The sequence below is a fragment of the Rhyacophila brunnea genome, unplaced genomic scaffold, assembly GCF_057557595.1.
Source record: "Rhyacophila brunnea isolate RB1 unplaced genomic scaffold, BYU_Rbru_1.0 scaffold_24, whole genome shotgun sequence".
NCBI classification, from domain to species: domain Eukaryota; kingdom Metazoa; phylum Arthropoda; class Insecta; order Trichoptera; family Rhyacophilidae; genus Rhyacophila; species Rhyacophila brunnea.
Genome location: NW_028232904.1, coordinates 14,671,999 through 14,699,303, shown reverse-complemented (window position 1 = coordinate 14,699,303; position 27,305 = coordinate 14,671,999). Strand labels below are relative to the sequence as shown.

Sequence of the window (27,305 nt, the reverse complement as noted above, 5' to 3'; positions counted from 1 at the left end):
TGATTGAGGTCTCTTGAGATCAAAAAACAAACACAACCTAGGTATGTCCTACTGTAAATAACCCGATAGTAAGTAGTTAACCTTACAAAATACCACAATGACGACATGGAGTACCTACTTATCTACCTATATGTATATTATATCTTTAGCTAGGTACAATAGAAATGCTATGCTGCATAATGTTAGATGCAAAAAAATAATCTTAAAGACTACCTATCTAACCTAAAAAAATATTATCAACGAATATAAAATGGGTATTTACGTGACCGATACCGAATATGATTGAAGTAGGTATTGTAAATGATACCTAATTATAACATTATTGATATGACTGCTCGAAAGTCGAAACCAAAACGTCAAACGATCGCAATAAGTTAGAACTGTCAGTGCACTAACAATCAAAGTTATAAAGTTTCTGTTATTAAAGGCTGTGCATGACGCAAATTAATAATATGTATTTTTTAAATATCGGGACCTTAGATTAAAGTTATTTATTTATAATAGCGTATTCATCCTGTCAAAAAACTTTACATACTTTGGTTAGACAAAGATACCTACATAATATTATTATGACGACCTTCATACCATTTTCAACAATTTCCCTGCCAATTTCATCCCATATCTTATCTTTCTTTCTTATGTTTTGTAGTCACTGTCAGAGAAATCATAAAGGATTGGATATTTCCGGACCAACTCGATCAGCTGCTCAATGTCTTCGCCATTTTGATTTTACTAATTCCCTTGGCGAAATTGTCCGCCGCGAATAAATTCGCTGTCGACAGAGTTCCCGAAAATCGCAGCGAATATTCGCTGCAAATTCGCACTCAAGACGCAAGGCGGTCGCGCAAGCGTGCTCTGTCCCGTAAGCCAATACGAGCTTGATTGGCGAATAATTCGCTGCGAATATTCGCCGCGAATATTCGCTTTGGTTTGGGGGAGGCTTAATACGCAATCATTCGGACCGCAAAAAAATCTGTAATTGTTTTAAACATTTTCATTGATTTATTTGTTAATTTACACATTATAAAATGAGAGATTTACCAATTATTTTTTTATTTGTATTTATGAAATTCATAAAAGAAAACGTAAATCTTGTGTTGTTTTCACTGCTATATTATTTTACGCAAGTCTACATATAAATAACACAAAATTATAGGGTTATCAGAAGACATTACGATAATCGCAATTTTTGACTTTTGACAGCTCGACTTTTTTATTCGTTCATTGATCAGTTGCAGAGCATAGACAAATCGGACGATTTATTGTCCTCGTACTTTTGGCTCGCCAATCAGCATCAATAGACAGTCAGCATAGATAATATACGTGAGGTCAGGCTTGGCAACATTGTAATTTGTAATAGCAGAGCAGTAGCAGTAAAATTGCGCCTTCGGTCTCAGCGCGTGTTTCTTGTGTTATCTTTTCAATTTGTTCATCATGGCCGGAGATCGGGCTCAATTTTATCAGATTTTAAGTACACTACTCGCCATCGACAATGACAGCAGAAGCCAAGCCGAGGTATGTAATAATCCTCTTCATTTTATTCCGACAGCGCCTGTTCAATTTGAATGATTTGAGATGCCGAGTCCAAAAAATCTTTCGCGACAACGTGCTTTACAAGCATAGGATGTTGGCTCAAATTTTAATTAACGCGATGACTCACACTGCGATACCTGTCTGTCATTGATAATTGAGGTTGAATTAATGAAACTACTCACCGAAAGAATTATTCACAAACAAAATTGTGAATTTTCATGCAATAAAAAAATCTATTTTATTCGGTGTTCATTTGTCACACATACGTGTGACGCGCCGATTACCGCGTTTTTCTCAAGCATGCTCGATAATAACCTATTACATTTCCTTATTGTACATTGTAATACCATCAATTCACATTAATATGGTTACCAAAATGAGATTTTTAGGAATACTTTAATAGTTTATTACAAGTTATTCGATCTACGAACGTCGAAATTTGAATTGAAATGTCATATGGCAACGGACGTTCCTAACGACAGCTTTAATATTATAAAATGTATTTTTAGACTACTAGATTACAGTACCTACTTATATTAATTTATTATCTGACCAATTTAAAACCCGGGTCAGTCAAGGGCAACCTTTCGCAGGAAAAACGAAATAATTTGATTAATTCGTCATGCATTGTCATCTTAAAATTAAATAGACACTAATGCCATGCTGTACATTCTCGCTTATCATGAGTCACTATACCTATACCTAAATAACATGGATGAATTTCTTATTTTTATTAATAAATAAATATAATTATTGAACATCAATAATTGTGCCTTCTAATTACCATACCTACTCCATATTGTAAATAAAAACTTGGATAATCATACCAAAATTCACACTTCAATGTAGAAACATACAATATATTATTATGAAACAGATGGACTCTAGTCATATTTTCAAATAGGAAAAAATGCAACCATGTCTCTTCCGACCCCCTGCTCCTTACCTCCCGGCTTATGTTGTCTGTAAGCTAGCTATACACCTACATTCTTGCTCGATCGAACATGTTGACTTGCATGCTCGTCGTTGTGTCCACACACTCGAGTAAGTACACACGCACGTTCTTGCTCGATGGTTTTACGCTGATTCCAACATGTCTCAGCGTGTGTACCATCTGGCTCGAAGGTCTGTAATTCTTGCGCGATTGTAATTTAAGTGAGGGGAGGACGCACTGGCAAGGCTAGTGTGGCCTCGCTCTCACTCGTGGTCGAAGTCGTGGCGGTGCGACGGTGGCCTCACAGCGTCTTGTGTTGAGTTGCTCGACTGTGTGGACGCAACGACGAGCATACTTCCAAGTCAACATGCTCAATCGAGCAAGAACGTGCGTGGGTGCTAGGCTCAAGACGCTCAGTCAAAGCGCTACATGTTGAGACATGCTCGAGTGAATTTCTGTCTTTACATCGAGCAAGAATTACGGCCCTTGAATCTTTTTCGCCTCAAGCCGTTTGCTCAATATCGAACAAAAAAGCATAGAGCGAGATGGTACACACGTTGAGACATGTTTGAATGAGCGTAAAACTATCGAGCAAGAACGTGCGTGGGTACTTAATTTATGTCACATTTTATGAACGCTTTCAAAATTTATAATTTTTAATAATTTATATGTTCATTATATATTATGTAAAATAAATAAATTTGAATGAAGACAATTTAAAATTACATCACCAACAAATAACATAAACCTTTCGATTTGGTTTATTTATTTATTTAAGAATACAAAACATTGTGGACATTATAAGTCAAACATTACCCTCACAAGAGAGAAGAGAATATAGAAAAAGAAATATATATATAATAACAATAATAATAACAAAAAAAAAAAATTAAAACATACTTAAGTACAATTTAATACAGAAAAATATAATTTTTGAGAACGAAAAAAATACAATTTTATACAGAAAAATACAGTTTCAAAAATAAAATGCAAAGTACATCATTGAAAATGTCTATGTCTTTAGGGAGCGCATTTACTAGTCTTGCACCCCTCGCTAATGGTGCCTGATAGGCTTGACACGAGGAAACAGTTCCAATCCAGAATAAATCATGACTGCGACCACGTAGGTAATTGACAGGCGCATGGAAATTCAAATTCATTAGGACACCAGGATTGGAAACCATCCCTCGCGATAACAGGCAAAAGTGTTTCAACAGCAGAAGAGACCGACGAGATTCAAGAGAGTGAAAAGTAAGCATGCCTTGTAGAAAGGCAGTCGGAAAATAATCATCTGACGAATTATCGAAAGGAAAATAGTTAAATGTTTTAAAATAAAGACATCGAAGAAATTTCTTCTGGACGCGTTCTAAAATAAGCTTATAGGAAACCTCATAAGGACTCCAGATAATCGACCCATATTCAAGAATGCTACGCACTAATGAGACGTAGAGTGTACGTAATACATTAGGACTCTTGAATGGTTTGGATTGTCGCATGATGAATCCTAGAAGCTTACTCGCAAGTAGAGCCATGGAAGTTATATGCGAGTGAAAGGATAATGAAGAATCAAAAATTATCCCAAGATCTTTCGCCTCAGATTGACGTTTTAAAGAATTTTTTGACATAATATAATTATATTTAATCGGAGTTCTTGACCTAGAAAAAGTAATACAAAAGCATTTGTCAGTATTAAATTCTAATTTATTCTTTTTTGACCAACTTTCAATTGAACAGAGATTTCTCTGTAACATGCAACAGTCCAACTCATTGCGAATCGGTGCATATAATTTCAAATCATCCGCAAAAAGTAAAAATTCTACTCCATCCATGGCTTTAACTATATCATTGACAAATATGAGGAACATAATTGGTCCAAGATTTGATCCTTGGGGAACACCTGAAAGAGTTTGAAAGACTTCAGATGCACACCCAGCGTACTCGACATATTGACAACGATGCGAAAAATAAGATTTGAAAAAATTTACAAAATTAATAGATGATGACAGAAGCACCAGAATGCAAGCAGAAGATGACATGTGGCCACCATTAGTTTAAAAAACAATACAGTCTCAGCAAATAGATCTAAATATCCAATCTAATGACATTGTGATATTTTACCATGTTTTTATTAGCTCGTATTCTTGTTTGTCCAGTAGAAATGTTTTCTTATTTGTCCAAGATTTGTATTGGATGATTGAAGATTTTTAACTGACTTCCCGACTAGCTAGACATTTGAAACTTTTAGAATATATCAGAACACGATTACAATGCATTCTTTTAATACTTTTAGCCATTTTTAAGCAGAATTGAATTCATTATTAGTTAATTCTGTTTTGTATGGAAAGTTATTATTGTTGGTTGCTAAGGGTACATGTGTTACTATGGAAATCAATATGAAATGTCAAAATGACATATCAGTATTCTATATTTATTCAGTATTTATATCAAGTACAAAAAAGAGTATTTATTAATACATAGAATTGTCAAGTTTATATGATTCAACAGAAAATTTAAAAACATAATAGGTAGGTATATCTATAAAAAGTTCTTTTTATCTTGTAATTATTTTATTTATTCTGGCCTCTATTACACATAAGTATAGGCCTTAGTAATCCAATATGTAATATATTTATATAATATATAAAATGGCTCTTCAGAAATTGCCACAGCTCTTATGATTTTTTTTAAAAGAGTGTTTGATTGTTAGTTTTTAAGAGTGAAAACAAAATTTCTAAGGCAAAATATGCAGATCAGCTGATCAGATATTGCTCAGGAAATACTGCAGTTATTAGACTTAAAGATTACAAGGATTACTACCGCAGACTGCCTCTGAATAAAAATTAATAAGTCCTCACTGGATTTTATGTCTCGATTTATAAACTTTTCTTCATTAATTAATAAAGATAATTTTATCTTTGTTTTATTATATTATTTTAGTAATCATTTTTCTTTTGTAATTTGGTTTGTCAGTTTGGACGTAACTATAAATAACTCTTTTTAAATTACTCTTTTTCTATATTCTAAAATTTGGACCTGACAAAGAGCCATATGTGAAATCAAAGCCTTTTTTAAAGCATATCTTTGCATTAATTTAGTTAATGTGTATTAATATTAAGCCACCAACTATTAGCAAGAATTACGACCAACTTTTATTTGCCTCGATGGCTTTGTAATCAAAGCACAGATTTAAACGTTTAGTAATCGGGCAAAAACAATGGTTTTTTGGCTCTACTGAAAAATAATTGAAAATGAGTCTAGTTTATACTCTTATTCACAATGGGTCAATCAATTGATTCAGTTAACATTGGTAAAGCAAAGATTAATTTGTACTAACTATTTATAATTTTTCAATTATATTGTGCTGTTTGCATACTTTCACATATCGTAACAAACATGAAATCAATTTTTTTATGGCAGTAAGCAGCATTGCCTTGCTAATTAAGATTTTTGCATCTGGCATTTTCATTTGACTCATTATTTTGATTTTACGTAATGTCGATATACAACCCAGCAAAGCAACCGTGTCTGCAGGAGTGCCACAAAATATAGAATACGGCTTATTTTATGACGTTATTTAAGAAATCAAAATGTGCCGTAATGTGCCCACTGTTGGCAAACAGCTCAGCAATTTAACGTGTTTTTTTTTTCCTTTCAGGAAGTGTACTCGAAGATGCAGATGGAGTCAAAGGTTTCGCACTTGCTAGCGGTGTTGCACGATGCGTCAGTGGGCGAGGACATGCGGCAGATGGCGGCCGTCCTCCTACGGAGGGTGCTTTCCACTGACTTCCAGGACTTCTACCCCAAGCTGAATGCCGAAGAGCAGACACACTTCAAAGAACAGGTGCTCAGGACCCTCCAGGTGGAGCAGACGCAGAGCATCAGGCGAAAGGTTACTAAATCGACATATTATAATTTCACAGTTTCGTCTTTAGCAATATTCTTCAATTAAATTTACTCGGGTGTATTACTGAAGCTTTGTAGGCTCCATGTTGTGTTCATAAACCCGTGATCAAAAAAGAAGACTCATGAGTCAAATCTCAGGTCTGGTGAATTCATATGTTGTTTTTCAACGTGTAATTAGACCATGAGTATGTACATGGACATAATAGGTTGAGCAAAGTGGCTAACATCCATTTCTTATTACATTTTATTAATATAACCTTCACTCTGGTGAAGTCCATATTCTCCGCTTAGGATTGAACATTATAGGTAGATCGGTATATTATATTTGTGCACATTGATATGATGTGCTCGTAAACATTTTACTTGAATTACATATCACATTTCCCAAATATTAAACATGTTATTGAGAATTTGGGAAGAGAAAACTATTTATACATCATATATAAAGATTATGGATACTCTCATATTTATGTACCTATATATTATGCGGCCCTGGCTATGTTCAAAATTTGTATTGCACCCTCCGTGGCAACAAGATTGCCGACCCCTGTCTAGTGAATACAATCTCCAATAGTTTTCAGTGATTTTGTAGTCGTCAAGCTGACCAATAGATAATTATTTAAAATTTAAATAATTGTTAACACTAGCAACACAACGTTATGTTATGAACCAATTAAAACAAGAGTGGATTCAATCGAATAGGTATCTCTAAGGGCAATGTTGACTATTGCTCTTGACGATAGGCAGAGTCGTGCTCGTCTAATTTGGACATTAAGGTCCTAACGAGGCATTTCAATCCATTCAGACTCTTAGGGCTTCATTGTCATTTCTTGAAAGTCTATTTGTTCTTTGTCAGGTATGTGATGTGGTCGCAGAGTTGGCCAGAAATCTGATGGACGATGACGGCAACAACCAATGGCCGGAGTTCCTTCAGTTCTTGTTCCAGTGCGCGAGCACAGCGGACCCTCACCTTAGAGAGGCAGCCCTCAGGATGTTCACGTAAGACACTTTCTTTCTTCTAAACTAAACTGATAGCTATTCTGATTCCTTAAAGTACAATCAGCTTATAAATCTAAATGACATTTTCAAAGTGTGCACTTCTGCGTTCCACAATATTTGAAAGTTTTACTAATTCCGAAACAATTCACCGACTCTAGGTGGATCTGTGATTCGGTGGCTATTTTCTTTCATACTGCTCTTGTCACACATTGCACACTGGGGTTAAAATCAAATTTTAATTGACTTCCTGACGAATGTACATCACACCGTGATTCAGGCGTCCGTACATATTTTATTGTTTTGGTTGGGAGCTGTGATTAAATTTTTATAAACGGGCTCTGAAATAAAGAAGTTTGAAAACCACTGAATTGACAGATTTGGATAAAACATCTAGTCACGGATGACCAGTGTTCTGTTTTTTTTAATGTATTTTATTTTTGTCAATGGACTGCAATAAATGGCATGGAGGGTTTGATTTCATTGTACAGTCGAACTTGGTTATTACGAGAAAGATGGGACCAACTGAATTTGCTTGTTATAAGCATTACTCGTTATATCAGAGAATAGGTATTTTTAAATGAAATCACATAACAAAAAAGTCATAATTCAAACAAAAATAGAAGTAGAACATAAAAAATCTGAAAACCATTGTAAAAATCCTTGAGACAAGCATGGCATTCATAAACTATAAAAGATGTTCCTTATTGTAATGAACGCTGGTAGGTACCTACTGACTTCAGTTTGGATTTTTTACATGAAATTTCAACCATATGCGTGGATACTTTTTCAAGTTGTCAGTGAAAACACCAATTAGGTACTTTAACACTTAACTAGTGTCATAAGCTTAATCCGATCCCAGCGGCATCGGTCTACAGCCGAATTTTATTGCTTAGGGTCGAAAATGTTTTTAAACGGTCGTCACATTATCAGTTTTAAAATTTTTGCTCGGTATATCCGATAAGTAGCTCGTTATAAAAGTGAATAAATGTATGGAAAAAATCGTAAATTAAAATGTCAACGTATGTTTCCTCATTACATCCAAGATCTCGCTATGTCTGATCGTAATAACCGAGTTTGACTGTATAAAACTGTACTTACAGCTGTTGTAAACCGGGTGCAAGACGTTCAGCGCTTAAATCAGACCAGCCCTGGCAAAGGCAAATGAATATCAGCACACATTCCACGTTTGCTACAAACGAATCTACAATGTTAAATGACAGTTAATTATTATAGCATTAGTCTTTGGCTAAAACAAATCTATCGTGCCACGGTGAACTGATTGATGGATTCATATTTGAAATTGATGAAATAATTTTGCAATATTCCAGCTGTGTTCCTGGAATCTTTGGCAACATGCAAAACCAATATTTGGATGTCATCAAGCAAGTCTTTGGCTAAAACAAATCTATCGTGCCACGGTGAACTGATTGATGGATTCATATTTGAAATTGATGAAATAATTTTGCAATATTCCAGCTGTGTTCCTGGAATCTTTGGCAACATGCAAAACCAATATTTGGATGTCATCAAGCAAGTCTTTGGCTAAAACAAATCTATCGTGCCACGGTGAACTGATTGATGGATTCATATTTGAAATTGATGAAATAATTTTGCAATATTCCAGCTGTGTTCCTGGAATCTTTGGCAACATGCAAAACCAATATTTGGATGTCATCAAGCAGATGCTGAGCGCGTCTCTCATGCCCGAGGTGGACTTTATCGTGCGTTTCCAGGCTGTCAAGGCGGTGGGAGCCTTCATAGCCACACATGACAAGGAGCCTAACATTCAAAAGCATTTTGAAGACGTCTTGCCGCGCTTCATGCAGGTCAATATCATCGTTTAATACACTATGATATTTAAATTACTCTTATTGTACTTTGGTGGAATCGTTATTTTAACGCACAAATTACAGGTTTTCAAGACAATATTTTGCATAGCAATCATCTAATGAATGAGGATTTTTTTTTTATATTTCCACCACAAGCTTTGATGATTTTGACAGAAAATTGGATATATTCTGAGCGGTGCCAAGCATAAAAACAATGCTAGACTTGATGTTTGTGTTGGGTGGTCAGGAATAGTAACTGTAATAAAAGTAGGTTTATATTGCAAAAGTGCCTATTTCCATTTCTGCACTTTTCTGTGAGACATTTAGAAGCAAAATACATGTACAATTTAAATACATTGTGATAGGTAGAGTAAGTTTTTATATTCTCTAAAAAAATTAGACCAGTTACGTTATTAACAGTAATTTAAAAAAAACCAATTTTGTATTTTTCCAAAACTGACTGTTTCCTATGTCAGTTTAGTCCTAGTCAATTTTAAAGAAAATCTTTTGTGTAAGGAATTAGTGCACTATGAAATACATCGCACGCTCTTAGTGTTGTAGTTTAATGGAAAATAGTCAGTTTTGGCTACAAACACAAATACCTAGTCAGTTTTAGAAAAAAACAGAATAATGTTTATACTGGAAATAGTTTGTTTTGAAAAAAATCGTAATTTTCAAAGAGCAAAATCATATGAAAATATCGCGATTTGGTGGGAATACAAATATGCCGATCGATTCCTGGCATATCAATGTATAATTCGCACTGTGAGTGTAAAACCAAGGCATCTGCAAATTTTTCAATTTTCGAGATTAAATTCAAAACAACTGCAAAAGTCGTGAACTAAGTAACTGAGAACATGCAATATTATGTAGATATAAACCATATATTATGGGATTTTTTTTAGAAACGATTTCTAACAAAACGAAGACTTCAAACCCTAATATATCGAAAATATGTCTTTTGCACATGCCTTGTGAATTGTGCATATTTAACTCATTTTTGGAAATAGTCACTTTTGCATTAGAACCATGCGCACTAGAAAAAATGGCATCCTGTGCATCTTCAAGGTTTAATTGTTCCGCTACTGTTTATACTGTTTCATATTTTTATTTGGTTATTGAATGTGAACAGGTTTTTTAAAAGCCATCTTAATTAAAGTATCATAGGTTTGCATCGAAATATTGAAAAAGTAAAATAATAATCTTATTAGTATTTGACTATTAATAACTATTTGTTTTTTTATTCACTTACAAATTATTCCACTAAAATCGTACATCGATCAATGTTACTCTGGTCATTAATGAACTTAGCGCCAAAACGTTTGAATGTGTAAAACGTGCGAAATTAGCTAAATATAGTCTCCCAAATGATATCTTAATGATCTGAAATATTTATTGTATTTGAAGTTTTGAAGTCACTTTTGAATAACATTGGATTGTAATTTGTAGGTTGTTGTAGAGAGTTTGGATCAAGCCGACGACAATGATGCCCTTCTAAAGGTACTCATCGATTTGGCAGAGTCCACTCCCAAATTCCTGAGGTCACAGATTCAGCCCATATTCGCCTTGTGCATGAAGGTAATTATTACACTACTGCAGTCGTTCAGTTTTTCTTGAACTCCTTGCTACTTCGGTAAATATACAAGTATTATCTTTAAACACCACACCGAATTAATATTTTATTAAAATATTTCTTTATTTTCAATTTTGACATGATGGTGTTTACGGCAATACTCTTTTATGGCATTAATTTATTTTATGTGGTCATTAAATGTTAATTTCTAAGATTAGAAAAGACCTCATAATGTCATGCATAGTTCTACAAAGCAGGGCTTCGAATCGAAAACCGAAATCAAACTGATATATATATATTTTTACTTGAACCGAAACAAAACCAAAATGAAAAAAAAATAACAGTTCAAAGCCCTGTCAGTATCACACAGTACACCCCCAACCCTTCAATCACTACAATTATCATTATGTAATTACATATTCCAGGTATTCTCAGATACAGACTGCGAAGACTCGACACGGCAGTTGTGCCTGGAGGTAATGGTGACAATGTGCGAATCTGCCGCACCCATGGTCCGCAAGCACGCCATGGATCACATCAACGCCCTCGTGCCCCTCGTGTTAGCCACAATGGCCGATCTCGATGACGAAGACGACTGGGCCACACGAGACGACATTGACGACGAAGACAACGAGAGCAACAATGTGGCAGCGGAGTCAGCGCTCGACCGGCTGTGCTGTGCGCTGGGTGGAAAGACCATGCTGCCACTCATAATGGCCTCAGTGCCCGCCATGCTGTCCGATCCCGACTGGCGCAGACGCCACGCTGCCCTTATGGCTGTCTCCTCCGCTGGAGAAGGGTGCCACAAGCACATGGAAGTGCTGCTCGACAGCATCGTCATTGGTGTCATTGGATTCCTCACAGACAAGGTAATGAATATTCATAGTGAGGTGCCGTCGTGCCTACATTGCACAGTATACGGTATCATAGTTTTATCTTCAACCAACATGCATATTTGGACTTGGGGCATGGATCCTCATAGAGTCTGATATAATTAAAGATAGCCTTGGAGCTGTCATTATTTAGGTAAGCAGTCACTTAAAATCAGAAACAACTGTTTGTTTACTCTTATTAAATAATTATCAATAGTGTTTTTTTTTCGATACAATATTGACACTACTGAGTATGTTTCAATAAATATGTGTTCAATAAAGCGAATGTTATATTAAATTTTACATGTACCTATTTAAATCAGAGCGTTGGAACGGAGCACTGGAGCAATGGGATTTTACCCGAAGCACCGAAAATTTGTAGTGCTCGACTGCGCCGGATGATTTTTTTTATTATTAAATTTTCCTCCTAAAATCCAACGAATATGGTAAAATGGTACACTTAGCAACACTGGAATTATTTGAAATATGGTAACACTGCCGAGTGATAAATAACGAGAGACTATTTGCGTTCAGAAATTTTGTTTAATAGAATTAATATTGAAACCTGACAATTATTGTAAAACTACTACTCATTTTTATAACATTTATATACATAATAACTACATAACTTTTTACTCGGAGCGGAGCCTGAGCAAGTATTAGGTCCCGGAGAGGAGCAACTCAAAAAGGGTCCGCTCTAACGCTCTGATTTAATTAACAATTCTGTATAATTTGTCTGACAATATAAAATGGCTGTTTCAGCACCCCAGAGTGAGACATGCAGCCTGCAATGCCATCGGGCAGATGTCCACAGACTTTGAACCCATCTTCGAGAAGAAATTCCACGACAAAGTCGTCCCCGGTCTCCTCATGGTGCTGGACGACAGCGAAAATCCTAGAGTTCAGGTTAATACCTTCCTCTGAGTACTCAAAATAGATTTCCTAAGGTGGATTACTGACATAAACTGCATGACTGCAACAAGCGACAACTTTGTACATTCATAAGACACAAATGAATCTTCGTCTAACAGTGGGTGTAATGACATGTCTTTTATACAAGAGTTTGAAATATCAAATAAAAACAATTTTGACTAGATTAAATGGCATCTATGTACTTGGTTGGCAATGCAATTTTATTGGGATGTCTGCCTAAGAGGGTATTTATTGTAGGGTATCGCATTTGCGTGTATTCATATGATGGAACTGTCCTATGTTTGATCATGCCACGCTAGTGCTATATTAAATTTGTCAAGCAATTAGCATTGCAAGTCAATACTTGTACATGTCAGTATCTTGCCAGCAATATTATTGTTGTAATCACGGTTGTGCAGTGAGTCCTAAAGGCTGTGATCCTTTACCAGGATTTTGCAAGAATTTACAATAGCCAATTTGAAAAACTGCACTTTTCGACACTAAGGTGACAACCATGTACGAGTGTAGCTTTACCGAATGAAGCAGCAGGTCCCGATGGTGACTGATCTCTGATAGAGGATTGCATGGGTACTATGAGTGAATCTATTGAAAAATATGTGGCAAATTAAAACAACTTACATAAATAATTGATACTAAATTCTACAGGTAAGTCAATGGCTATTTCGGTTGTAACACCATGATCATGGCACTGGGACAACTGGACGTTACACTGCCCCTTGAAATAACATTCATTAATGAAATAAATAAAACGTCTGTTACAATTTGATACAGAAAATAGACAAGGAAGTTTAATTCTAATAATAATAAGTTACTATCTATTGGTAGTTATAATTGATTTTGCTCTTAACATAATGATTTTTATTGCGGATTAAGAATCATGCCTGAGGCATTATTAAAAAAAAGTCTTCTCGTTGGAACTTAAACATATGCACAATTAAATCATTATTTACGTGTACATATTTAAATTCTCAAGTATTAAATATATATTTTACAAGTACCTATAATTCACGAACGTCTATTCTCGAATTTCATTCGATTGCGTAGCACCCGTTTGTCCCAGCGCCGATTCGTCCTAGACCCATCATCATTTAGTAACTTCCATAATGTTGTTTTCAGGCTCACGCAGCGGCCGCCTTGGTCAACTTCAGCGAAGACTGTCCCAAAAACATACTGACGCAGTATCTCAATGACATCATGAACAAACTAGAATCCATATTGACTGCCAAATTTAAAGAGGTAATTCACCATTCAAAATATAAATTATACTGCAACCACTACAGAATTAATCATTACTCGCATTCGTGATTGTGGCGTAGTTGCGTGGCCAATGTTCGTTAGTGGCGGATTATGCCTTTCAATGCTTCCGTCACTTCCAAAACATTGGAAAATGAAACAGTGCCCTGTTACCGTCCTGTCAATATTTTGGCAACGGATGGTTCTATTTGGCACTAACATTTAGAATAATCCTTTTCATTTTTGACATTTCAAACACCAAAAATTTTAATCATATGAGTATGTTACACCATTCCTACTTATATACTAGAGCTAGGATGACGAGAAGAAGGCTATTCACATCCTTGACTTCTGAATCAGCATCAATGATTTTCAGTCTACTTACACCTTGATTTCAATCTGCCCACTGCGCGTGGAATGTATCGCACTGGGATTATTGGCTTCAATGGAATAATCACTGGCCACCCTGAAAACTCTACGATCAATCTTATCATTTTTTTTCTTCAACGATCATTCTTGAGCATCATTTCTATACGTAAAATCTGACATCAGCTCATTGCATTGTGTGTTCCAGTTGGTTGAAAGCGGAACTAAACTGGTGCTGGAGCAGGTGGTGACCACCATCGCATCAGTGGCTGACACAGCAGGCAGCGACTTCATCGTGTACTACGATAGACTGATGCCCTGCCTCAAGTACATCATCCAGAACGCAAACACAGAGGAGTTGAAGATGCTCCGAGGAAAAACTATCGAATGCGTCAGCTTGATAGGTAATACATATTATAGTACTTTCATTGCATGTGATAACCAGAATCCCTGCTGCCCGTGATTTCTTCAATGTAGGAATTACTTTTCTTACTGTGTAAAATTCATGAATTTTGTGATGAATTGATACTTCAGGAAAATCATTCACACCTCAGAACAAGAATATTTACGAAATAGCTCATCGTCCAGCTAATGTGGCCAGTTTCTATAATATGTATTAAATACCATTAAATTACTACATTATTATGATCGGTTGAAAAATTAACTCTGCTTAGATTGAGATAAGGGTGATTATTAAAAATCTCTGTTCATGTCCTTCAGCATTGTTGTCCTATTCTGCATTGATCGCTGTTAAAATGTTATTGTGTAAAGCATACCTACATTGCAATAACATTGATTATTGTAATGTAATGAACCAGCATGCCATGGTTGTGATTTCATTGTGCTGTAGGACAAAAGTTATGGTCAGGTTACAGATATGTATGTGAAATAGCAAAGGGGCCTGCAGCCATGATATAAGATTATAGTTTTCAATTTGCAGAAAAAAAAATATTTGATCAATGATACAATACATTTATTATTTATGACAATCCAATTCATCATCAGCCGAGGTTGATCCACTGCTGGATGAAGGCTTCCAAACCGCGAGCCGCATGTGGCTTTTTTGGTGTTGGCATGCGACTCTTCGCCAAATTCCCAATTTTTACAAAAACTTGCGAAATTCACAATTTTTATTTTTTGTCATTGATTTGTACACTTATTATAATAAAATGACATTATCGTGAGATTGAAAATTGTGACAGACTTTTCGTAAAACATTATAAATTACTTATTTTAAGAAGGTAATAAAAATAATCCTGACATTTTCTGATCCATTAACACACACGGAACTTTGAAGCTACAATCCAATAAAATTACCACATTTAAAAAGAATGCTTTCATTATAGCCAGATGTACACAATGTTGAGAACTTAATAAATGTTTATGTTATGCGAGTGAAAAAAATGCCCAATGTCCTACTCACCATCTAAAATACGCAAGTTTATTTTTGTTCCTAAACAAATATTAGTGTATGAAGAAATAAATCAAACAAATGGTTATTCTTATAGTAGTAGTCTAAATATAAAATCAATATATTGTGGAACTTAGCCAATATGTTTTACTCTTTTACTCCTGTAACGAAAATATAAAGTGAAGCTTTTTGAAATCAGGTTGTTATTGTATTGGAATGGGATGATTTGGCGATGAAATGTGCAAAGAAATATAATTACACAACTCTGTCGTACACATAAGTGGACTACCGAGACCAATATAAAATAACCACCTACAATAAAGCGAGGTGTATGTTTATTGCGCAATCTTGATGATTGTTCAGGTTAGCACATTGAAAGTTTGTGCCAATAGAATGGTTGTTGAATATATCGAGCATTTGCGAAATATTATTGTACTATCACTGCAGTTCAGTGCGAGATTGGAGTGTGAAAGAGTACATCGACATGGAGTCTCAAATGTCACTTTATTATAGGTGAATATTTTGTATTAAGACTATTTATAACGGATGTCCGCTGATCGATCAATCGGTTTATCAATTTGTGCCTATTTCATAACGGTGAGCTTTAGAATTCTTGGATAATACGTATTGAAATGAGGCTCGGATCCAATCTTACCTGTATGGAGTACAATTGGATAACTTTTTGCATTTGTAGATGGAGCAACGTTTTATGCCATGTATAATGTCCTTCTTCTTCCACCTTTGTCACGCCCCAACATTGGGGCATAGGGCAAGCATAAGGTCATGCCACTTCCCTCGGTCCATCGCAAACTCTTGCGCCTCCCGCCATGTCAGACCTGCAGCACGTAGGTCGCTTTTGTAACACCGTTGCAGGGTGAGGGAGGGCCGGCGATGGAGCCCTTGAGGTTATTCCACAAGAGTACGAGGTGTCACACTCTTTGGGCGGCATCCGGAACACGTGTCCCAGCCACGAAAAGCGTCTCATCGCCGAAGGCGACTGTGTCTGCTCACGAACTCAGGTGTTTGTGGTCGTTGTTCCACGGGATTTAATTTAATATTTGAAATAAAATGTTTCATACAAACCAGTCCCATGTTTGAATCTTGTTTCATGCATAAATAGATATGCGGTGAGGTGAAAATAGCTCCTGACTCATTTATTGTATTCCTTCTCCAGGATTGGCTGTCGGCGAAGAGAAATTCATGAGCGACGCTTCCGAAGTGATGGATCTACTTCTGAAAACTCACAGCGACGGAGATTTACCAGATGACGATCCGCAGACTTCGTACCTCATTTCCGCCTGGTCGAGGATATGCAAAATATTAGGTGGACCTTTTTTTCTTTTTCTTCCTATAAAAATTATCAGGGATCCGTTACGCATGTCTGATTTGATTCGTCCTTCTAATGGAAGATGCGAGTATAAAACGTGCAAGATTATTGTTGTCAAGCAATTAGCATTGCGAGCTCCATGTGCTCAAATATGTCAGTATCTTGACTACAAAGTTATTGTAATGTCTTTTGATTATTTTATGACTGTCTAGCATTGTATCATGTCTTTTTCAGGTCATTGCTGCAGTTGAGTACATATAAAATAATATATCAGCCATTAAGTAATAGGTCTTAATTAAATTCATGGGACTACAAGATATTATATTCTTTCATGGCGCCCTGTGTACTTATTGGTCGATTGAAAATTTTCCTTGTGGAGTCTCAAATCACATTCAACATAAATTTCAAAATAACCTACAAATATGATTGAAAGGTGAAGCACAGCACACAGTACTAAATGATGAACATGTCTTATGGCTGATTGAGACGTGATGAGATATTCTGTAAATAAACGGTTGTGAAATTGTGTCCAGGCAAGAAGTTTGAGCAGTACCTTCCGCTGGTGATGGGCCCTGTGATGCGCATGGCGGCCATCAAGCCTGAGGTGGCTCTGCTGGACAACGAGGACCTGGAGAACATCGAGGGGGATTTAGACTGGCAGTTCGTCAACCTTGGAGAACAGCAGAACTTTGGCATCCGGACTGCCGGTAACTGATTTTAAAATATGGGTTTATTTCCGATCAAGTTTCCAAGGATATGGTTAAGGAGAGATCGAATGACTTGTCTGCCATATATCACTTTTATAGTTTGGCTTATTGTGAAAGACAAGCCATTGGGCAAATTTGTGAACTAACCTACAATGCACTTGCAATTATTTATGCTTATAAGCCAATGAAATGATTTTACTAGATATAAGAATAAAGCTGTATAAAACAGGCAAGTGATGTTATTCAAAAGATTCATAGTCTCTCATTCTGGTGCCGTGCAAGTGAGGGGCACTCCGCGGAATGTACGGTGGGTGCCTCTTTACAATTCTAGATGAGGGTCTCGTATACAAGTGAAATGTTATTTCTGTCATTGACTATTGCCCATATTCCATTGGCAGATTGCGTCTGGCCCGATCGTCTGCCACGACTGTCAAACTCTATTCTCTATGGTTTTCAAGGATCGTGAGCGATCGGGTCGAAAGTGGAAAATTTTCTATTATCTGTCGTGCGATCCTTTCATTATCAAGCGAAGATTGCCGAAAGCGTACGAAAATAGCCGAATATGCGCCTGAGTCATGCAAACGGTCGTTCATTTCATTCGGTCGATTTCAACTGAACAACTACAAGATGGCGAAAACTTAAAAAATATATATGGAGTATCACCGAGGACACAGTCCTCGTCGAATAAATACACGCCAAAGATATAGTGTGGAACGTAAAAAAACTCGCCATATTTAATGACGATCACGCTGTTCTTCAGTTAGCCAACTTTTGACCCAGTGTTTTCGTTTACGGCGAGTCCTGACCGCCTGAGCCAGTTGAAATATAGCCATACTCGCTACAATAAATTAGTCTTTGGATTATTCGATTTCGATATTCGAATTACTCAATTGGTTTGGAGATTCAAGCTCGCCCAGTTATTCATGATGTAAATTAACAATAAGTATACAAACTTTCTATAAATGTCAAACGGCCGCATAAATTTTAACAGATCTGAAGCTCGCTAGGTTTGACAGCTGACAGCTCAGTTTTGTTGACGTAAAATTGCGCGGGAATGCGTTCAGTGTAGCCACCAACCTAAGAAATATCTAGTTTTCACTCAACCTATATTTTTAATAATAGCAACACTAGTATTATTTTAACCAATCAAATCAAGGACCAACGAGATTGAATCGTTGCGTGTAATTGCAAATAGCTAGCGACGACGGTTGGCGTCGATCGTTGGATCGGGTTGGGTCTGTGCGTCTGCCAATGGAATATGGCCTTATGAATGGCTCATCTGTGTTGTGGCATTTAATAATATGATGGGTCGTAATTGGTCCAGGTCTGGAAGACAAAGCGTCAGCGTGTGATATGCTGGTATGCTATGCGCGCGAGTTGAAGGATGGCTTTGCGGAGTATGCGGAGGAGGTGGTCCGGCTGATGGTGCCACTGCTCAAGTTCTACTTCCACGACGGAGTGCGGACGGCTGCGGCCGAATCCCTCCCGCACTTGCTGGAGTGTGCCAAAATCAAGGGCGCCGCTTACTTGCAGGGCATGTGGGCTTACATCTTCCCCGATCTTCTCAAGGCGATTGATTCCGAGCCCGAACAAGAGGTCCTCATCGAACTGCTGTACAGCTTCGCTAAGGTATTCTTTCAATGCCATCTCGGAGTAATTTGATTATAAGTTTCATTATAAGTTTATAAGTTAATGATTCTGCTTAATTATGAAACTCATGGAAACATGAACTCAGTAGTCAGCCCATATCACTATGCCATTCAGGCTGAATGTGGAGATATCGCCGGTGTGTTTATTTTTATATCTGCACTAGCTAGTTATGCATGTTTTCGAAGAATGTAGCTCTGCTTCACTTTATTAAATATTCTTTAATTGACATACAATAGTTTGAAATTACTACATAATATATTATAAGTTATAAATAATCATAAATTAATAGTTGCTATATCCAGTGGTTTAATTGAATAAATGCACAGGATACAGTGACCTTAAACAATAACATTCGAATATTATTCTAATAACACCACTGTCAGGCTTAAAATGTATGTACAGTAGAACCTCGTTACAAATTCATCGGGACCGAAAATCGAAAAAAAAAATCGAATTATGTAATGTATGGGGAAAAAAATTAAAATAAAAAAAAAATATTTTTTTGATTTTAATCAATATCGTTTACCATCATGGATGTCCGGTTCCGTGTGTGTTAATGGGTCATAGAATGTCAGGATTATTTTTAATTACCTTAAAATAAGTAATTTATGATGTTTTACGAAAAGTCTTGTCACAATTTTCAATGACTGGCTCATGAAATAGTGTACTTTATTACGATTTATTGAATATTTTTATATGCCAAGACTCTGAAATAATTTCGAATTACGAAATTCGAATTAAAGGTTTGGTTTTATAATAATGTTCAAGGGACTTTTTTTTCAGGAAAATTTCGAATTACGGCGAATTTCAAACTATCCGTGTTCTTATTAACGAGGTTCTACTGTACATGATGTACATGAGAATGAATAAATTTCGAGAGATAGTTCAGTCCTTAGAGTTAGTTTTTTGTTTATATTTTTAACCAGATTTGAAGCATTATTATATGCTTGAGTGCCAATGTTCGTCAGCGGCAATTGCTTCTATAGTATTGTCACTTCCTAAACATTGGAAAATCAATGAAGCGGACATTTACTTACTGTGGCTCAATCCATCGCTACAGTAATCTCGTTACCACCGCCAACATTTCTTATTTCCGACACGGCCAAGGCGTGGTTGGGAAGACTTTGTGTGCAACTCTTGCACTGACAAGACTAGAAGAAGATTACCCAACACAAAATTGTCCTAATTCCGATTATGTTTCCGCCAGAAGTAAAATAAGACACATTCAAGTTAATCAAACTTATTGTTAATTATTGCAGTGCATAGAAAAATTGGGCGCTGGCTGCCTAACTGATGAAGCCATGGGAGAGGTACTTCGAATCATCAACAAGCTCATGGAAGAGCATTTCGCAAAGGCCGTGCAGAGATCTGAACAGAGGAAAGATGAAGACTATGATGAGGTATGCTGGTTCACCTGTATCTTGATTTTTCGGTCATGTCTCTTTCCAACAATTATCACTTATATTCTTGAAGCCTGTAATGTGAGACAAATATCAAATAAAAGTTCCAAAAGTAAAATAAGATGCGGATAAGCATAATTTAAAAAAAAAACTTTCTATGGGTGAGCACATGCGATAGAAGTGAAATATTTTGTTTTGTTCTCTATTTTCATAATCTTCAACATCGTCATGTTCAATGTATGCCAACTGCGCTTGGAATTCATGTCATTACTGTAAGCTATTGTAATTGAACCAAAGTAGGTAATATGTATTATGGCATGCATGTCTTTGATGATTCAAATGCATGATGTACGAAATTTAAGTGGCAACTGGCGACTTCTTCTATTTTGTTCTAGTTTGCCAAGGAACAATCAAAATTAGGAAAATGTCCAGTATTTCCACGAAGGCACCGTTTATAATATAGCAATCGTTAAGACAATGTTGACGTTTTTTCTTCAGGTGGTTGAAGAACAGTTGGTGGACGAAGACAGCGAAGACGTGTATTGCTTGTCCAAGGTTACTGATGTGGTTCACGCACTCATGATGACCTACAAAGTGAACTTCTACCCGTACCTGGACAGCATCGTGGGACATTTTGTCACGCTGCTCCGCCCCGACAGCCCCGTCTCTGACTTGCAGTGGGGTCTCTGTATCTTCGACGACATCATTGAATTTGGAGGTAACTTCATCTCGACCTATTACTCGGCGGTGAAGAGTGTGTCTTGGAGCTAGGTAGCATTAGATAAAAGATAAACAATTACAAGATAAAAATAACTTTTTATATACCACGTTTTTAAATTTTCTGTTGAATCATATAAACTTAACAATATACAAAATTTTTTTATTGTACTTGATAGAAATACTGAATAAATATAGAATATTGAAATGTCATTTTGACATTTCATATTGATTTCCATAGTAACGCATGTATATATTAATTTAGTTGCTAGGACCCCTTAGCAACCAACAATAATAACTTTCCATACAAAACAGAATTAACTGAAAATTAATTCAATTCTGTTTAAAAATGGCTAAAAGTATTAAAAGAATGCATTGTCGTTGTGTTCTGATATATTCTAAAAGTTTCAAATGTCTAGCTAGTCTGGAAGTTAGGTTAAAATCTTCAATCGTCCAATACAAATATGGACAAACAAGAAAAAATGTGTACTGGACACGAGAAAAATCAAAGAGAAGAACAAGAATACGAGCTAATAAAAATGTGGTAAAATAAGTGCACACTCAAAATAACATTCTACATATTGTGTTTCTAATGTTTAATGGGATTAACATTCAAATTAGATATCTTTCTCTAACTTCTAACTTGTGTTTTGTTTTTTGAATAATCCAGATAATGGAATTCCACTGTATGTGGTCATGTAAAAACTATTTGTAAAACATATGCCACTTGTAACTCAATTAATCTAATGGTCAGCATTTTTAATTATAGAGTGAATTTTATCTTCAGATAATTGTATTGAATGTTACTTTCCCAGGACCAGAGTGCGTTAAATACCAACAATATTTCCTGGAACCGCTGGTGGGATCGGTGTTGAATGCTGCGCCGGAGGTCCGGCAGGCGGCCGCCTACGGCTGTGGAGTACTGGCCCAGTTTGGTGGGAACCAGTTCGCACAGGCCTGCGCCCAGGCCGTCCCTAGGCTAATTGAAGTGAGCCCCCCTACATTATTTCTTCTACAGCCACTGGACTATAAATAGATTTTTGCATGCATCAGCGCAAAATATATGAAAATTGTTTATTATCGTTGAAGGTCAGGTCAAATTGACGGCAGAGATTAAACAAAGTCTTGGGGAAAGCATTATTGGGTGGCATTGTTTCATCAAGAAGGCTTTCGATGAATACGCTAAAAATATTCAGTTACAAGTCGCTTTGAAAAAGTGTATCTGTGAGAACTGGCAGAATCTAATTCAATGATTCCTAAACATTTTGATTGGATCAATATTTTGAGAAATTTTGGGGAAATCTCTACCTGGCGATGCATATTATGTATGTAGGTTCAACCAGAGGTAAATGAGGCATATGTTTTCATAAGTCTGGCCGAATGGATAAGTTATAACCAAGCTAAACATTCAACATACCTCATTGTTTTATTAATAGGTCACAAGATCACTCTGAGTATTTAATTTTTTAGGTTACATGTTATATTCATTTTGTGTGAATCCTCACAGGAGTATCATCCATCTAATTTATCACACTCTTTGGCCAATATGTTACTGAGTGTCGATTGGATACTATTTGCTTGTAGTTTTAAAAAATAATTTAAAAAAAATCAAATGAATAATCTTGTTTACAGGTAATAAATGAACCCACAAGTAGACAACCGGAAAAAATTAGTGCAACAGAGAACGCCATATCTGCAGTTACTAAAATATTGAAATATAACAACACAGCCATCAATGTGGACGACATCATCAGTCACTGGTGAGTCAATCGTACCTTTATTAATTCATTCTGTAAAACACTAAATACACTGAATCATCACTATTTAAATAAGCAATTACAAAATGTTAATAACAGTAAGTATGTCATACAAACATTACGATGTATATCATAAATGGTACCTGTAAGCAAGAATATATTTTATGGCTATTAATATTTAACTTGCCACCAAATAGAAACAGCTCATATTGTCACTCTAGTTATGATCTCAAACTCTTTGTTACTACCCTCCTCGTAACCTTGCAATCATTTGATGAAATCAGCCAATCAGGCACCTGGCATTTACTAATACACTAATACTCAGTGCGTATTATACAAATCTTGTCACTGTACAATTGCAAAGTTACGTGGAGGATACTCTACCACACTTAATAAATGTTAATATTGTGTGCTTGAGTGCCAATGTTCGTCAGCGGCAATCGCTTCTATAGCATTGTCACTTCCTAAACATTGGGAAATCAATAAAGCGGACATTTACTTACTGTGGCTCAATCCATCGCTACAGTAATCTTGTTACCACCGCTAACATTTCTTATTGGCATTACGTACTCGTAAGAGAATTCGATGTATGTGACTAGGGAATCCAATCCCGGGATCTTGATTTTGATACCTATGAAAGGTTTTTTTTTATCAATTTATGGAAAATAAAATAAAAACGAAAATATAACAGAAAAAATACTTTTAAAAACATATAACTACATTAGAAATAAACTGGGTATGAATGAAGTTTGATTTATTAGCCATGTTGCCAATTAATTTTATTTTTTCACATAAATTAATAAAAATGAGAAAGATTTGAAAAAAACAATGCTTCGTACTTTTAACTAGGTGATTCCACCATGATCTCATACGTTTTACGACAGTTTTATATTTGGCTGACTAATTAGATTTATGAAACAGAAAAGCCATAAACCATGATTTACTTTACAATTTTTAATCTTAACCCATTCATTAACTCTTTACTATCAGAAACAGCAATCTAATATAATAATAATGTAACACAATATTGAGTCTACGAAATTTTATAAATGAAAATCGTTTAGATTTGTAATTAGTTTAACCTAAATTAAAAATTCCACATAATATATACGAGTACGATTCTGGTAACATCCGTGATATGAATTTGAGAAATATAATAAATAAATCAAGAAACATTTAGTTAGGTTAGACGTTTCTACCAGAAAATGTTATTCTGGAGACCCACTGGTCACAGGGGGAATCACCGGATAATAAATAACCATTTTTTGCTGCATTACGCCATTGTAACAACATCAGACAAAACTAACCCTTCATGCTTTGGTATTACTTTGGGCATATTATTCAGAATAATGTTTTAATTACTAAAATCTTTAATTTTTTTTTATATTGTGTCAACACAATAATGATTTTTTTAATTGAACTTGTATTTGTTATCTTTAAATAAATAAATAAAACTGTTTAACTCTTACATTATTATTTATGTTACAATATTATTTACTCTATTAAACCTATGTATTTCTAAGATCAAACTCAATATTACCCATAAATGTCTTAAATAGTATAAATTTAATTACACTAGATTTATTTTTGACCGATTTTATCAATGTTTTTTGTATATATAAAAATTTTATATTAACTATCGAAAAAATGCCAATCCCGGGATCGTCAAATTGTAATCCCGGGATCATAAATTTGACTCGGGATTGGATTCCCTATATGTGACCATTCGATTTCTTTCTCCATGTCGCATGCACCGTGCCAGTGGAGTGAATTCTCCGATATCTGATGATTGAACTATTATAATATACTAGAGGGAGTGATATGTATGCAGTGCGTAAGGCACTGGCCTTTCCCTGTGAGCACACAATATATTTATGTCATTTTCTCAAAGCCAGGGTATATGCGACTTTCACTTCTATTACTGAATAACACTACTATTATTGGGCCTCTAGGCCTTCCGTATTCTAATGCTTGATGGCAATTCCACGTTTTTAGTATGGTTAAAATGATGGATGTCAATACAATAATGACAATTTGCTTCGATTACTTGTTTGTATTTCTGATTTTTCGCGATCGTTCAACTAAATAATGATAGTTCACTCTGCAGGTAACTTCTTTTGGCCACAGAGCCCACAGGAAGCGGCACGGTGAAGTGTAGAGATTGCGTGGAGCAACCTGGGTAAATTTCTTCATAAAAACCCTCACGATATCACCACACCGTTTCCGGTGTGCTAACTAACACCTTAGTAGGCCTGTGAAATTTGTCTCGGTCCTGGTAAATAATCTCAGCACAAATGTTGAACATGCAATTGAAAATAACTTACAAATAAGATAAAGATAATTCACTTTAGTGTAAAAGGCGTTTCTTCAATATCTTTGATGTCAAATCTTATTCATTTCCAGGGTGACATGGTTTCCGTTGATTGAAGACTGTGATGAAGCCCCTCATGTGTACGGTTACCTAGCAGAATTGGTAGAAGCCAGGCACCCGTTGGTAATCGGCGCGTCCGGGGAAGGACTGGTGCACGCCCTGGTCGCCACGGCGGCTGCCTTGGACGCCGGTTCCCTCCTCCCCGACTCAGTGGCCGCTCAGCGACTCCTCGCCATCACCAGAGAGATGCAGACCAACCCGCAACTCTTCGCCGCCTGTCTCGCAGCCATGTCACCCACACAACAGAGAGCTCTGCAAGAGGCGCTCAGTGCCACGCCTTAATCCAGCATCCATAATATCTTTTTATACCCCCTCTGTTTCCTTATCCCCTTTCCCCGGTCCAGCCACTCTTCAAAAATCCTTAAATCATGTTGAAATTGAGCCATCACTTTCCGCCTATTGTCTATTGATTAACTTTACTTTAATGAGGAGGCGAAACCGCAATTGTAACAAGTGCCATTTTTTTTTTTTTTTCAAATGAGTTTGTTTCAGTTTTCTAAGTAACACTGACCCTTATTTATATGAAATTTTTATGTTTCATAGCCATATCCTTAGTAAGAAAACAATCTCATTCACACCATTTTACAAATACTTATTTTAATATAAAACACACATTATTTGTTTTATAAATGTTGAATGTCAGTTTGTTAGTAATGACATGCACTTGTTTCCATTGCGGTCATACCCTACCCCCCCCTTAGATGTTATCGGGACTAGACAAAATACGCTGAATCGTTAGCTAGTAATAATATGATATTATAGCTCTCGATTGACACCAGTTTAAATAACGTCAGAAGCCAGGAACTATTGTAATCTAAGATTTTTTAATCGATGATTGGATAGTGTTTGAATACTGACATTGAAACAATAAACTAGGATTTCATGTAATTCTACGCATGATGTTCTCAGCTTTACTTTGTCTGGCCCCGTTAAATATTATATCAAAAATAATACGATATGGATAATCTTTGGGAATATATTCCAAGTTATCACTTATATTATTATAATTATGATAATTATACTTATACTTTCAGTGGGTCCTATTCACAAGGCGGCTATCGGCGGCTAAAGTGATATTTATGTATTGAGGTATTATAATTGTTACAATAAGTTAGCCGTCTAATCGCTCTAAAAGTTAACACAGCCAAGAGAGGGGCTGTTTAAACATTGTACTTTTTGAAAGTTTAGACAGTTCACTTATTGTAACAATTAACCACTTTAATACATAAATATAATAAACTACCGCCGACAGCAGTCTTGCATATAGTATTGCTTCGCGCCCAAATACGTGTGCTCGGCAGTAATGCAAGTTAAAGAATTATGCCCATAAAATAGAGGCTTTGTTTTCTATTTTGGCGTTTGAAAGTTGCAGTGATAAATACAATGCTTCACTGGAAAGTTTTTTTGGACGATCGATTGATATTACGTTAGGTCAAAATTAATATTACGTTTGTATTTTTAATCCCATATTTACAATCTATTATTATTAATTATTATTGTTAAGTTGATGTGGTTGATGATATAACAAAATGGTCCTGTTTTTATTAGCATATTGGTAACTGATGTCTGTACATCTCATCTTCAACGCGTCTTTACGATATGGTCGAATTGCTTCTTTATATTGTAATGTCTAATGCATTTTATATATTATCAGGAACATTAATAAATTTGTTTATGTCAAAATATTTATTTCAAATAACGCATTAAATTTTTTATGCATTAAAAAATGA

At 35.9% G+C, this 27,305-nt stretch overlaps 1 protein-coding gene across 1 annotated transcript; it reads left to right on the top strand.

The window, feature by feature from the left end:
- Positions 1 to 1,343: 1,343 nt before the first annotated feature.
- Karybeta3 (karyopherin beta 3) lies at positions 1,344 to 27,305 on the top strand. Its single transcript, XM_085951296.1, has 17 exons — positions 1,344 to 1,515; positions 6,123 to 6,356; positions 7,227 to 7,369; positions 8,994 to 9,195; positions 10,648 to 10,776; positions 11,197 to 11,640; positions 12,406 to 12,549; positions 13,693 to 13,812; positions 14,384 to 14,579; positions 16,761 to 16,910; positions 17,447 to 17,620; positions 18,945 to 19,249; positions 20,530 to 20,670; positions 21,169 to 21,388; positions 22,203 to 22,375; positions 23,020 to 23,147; positions 25,548 to 27,305. The coding sequence occupies exons 1-17, from the start codon at positions 1,435 to 1,437 to the stop codon at positions 25,855 to 25,857; spliced, it is 3,294 nt and encodes a 1,097-aa protein (XP_085807422.1). The 5' UTR covers positions 1,344 to 1,434; the 3' UTR covers positions 25,858 to 27,305.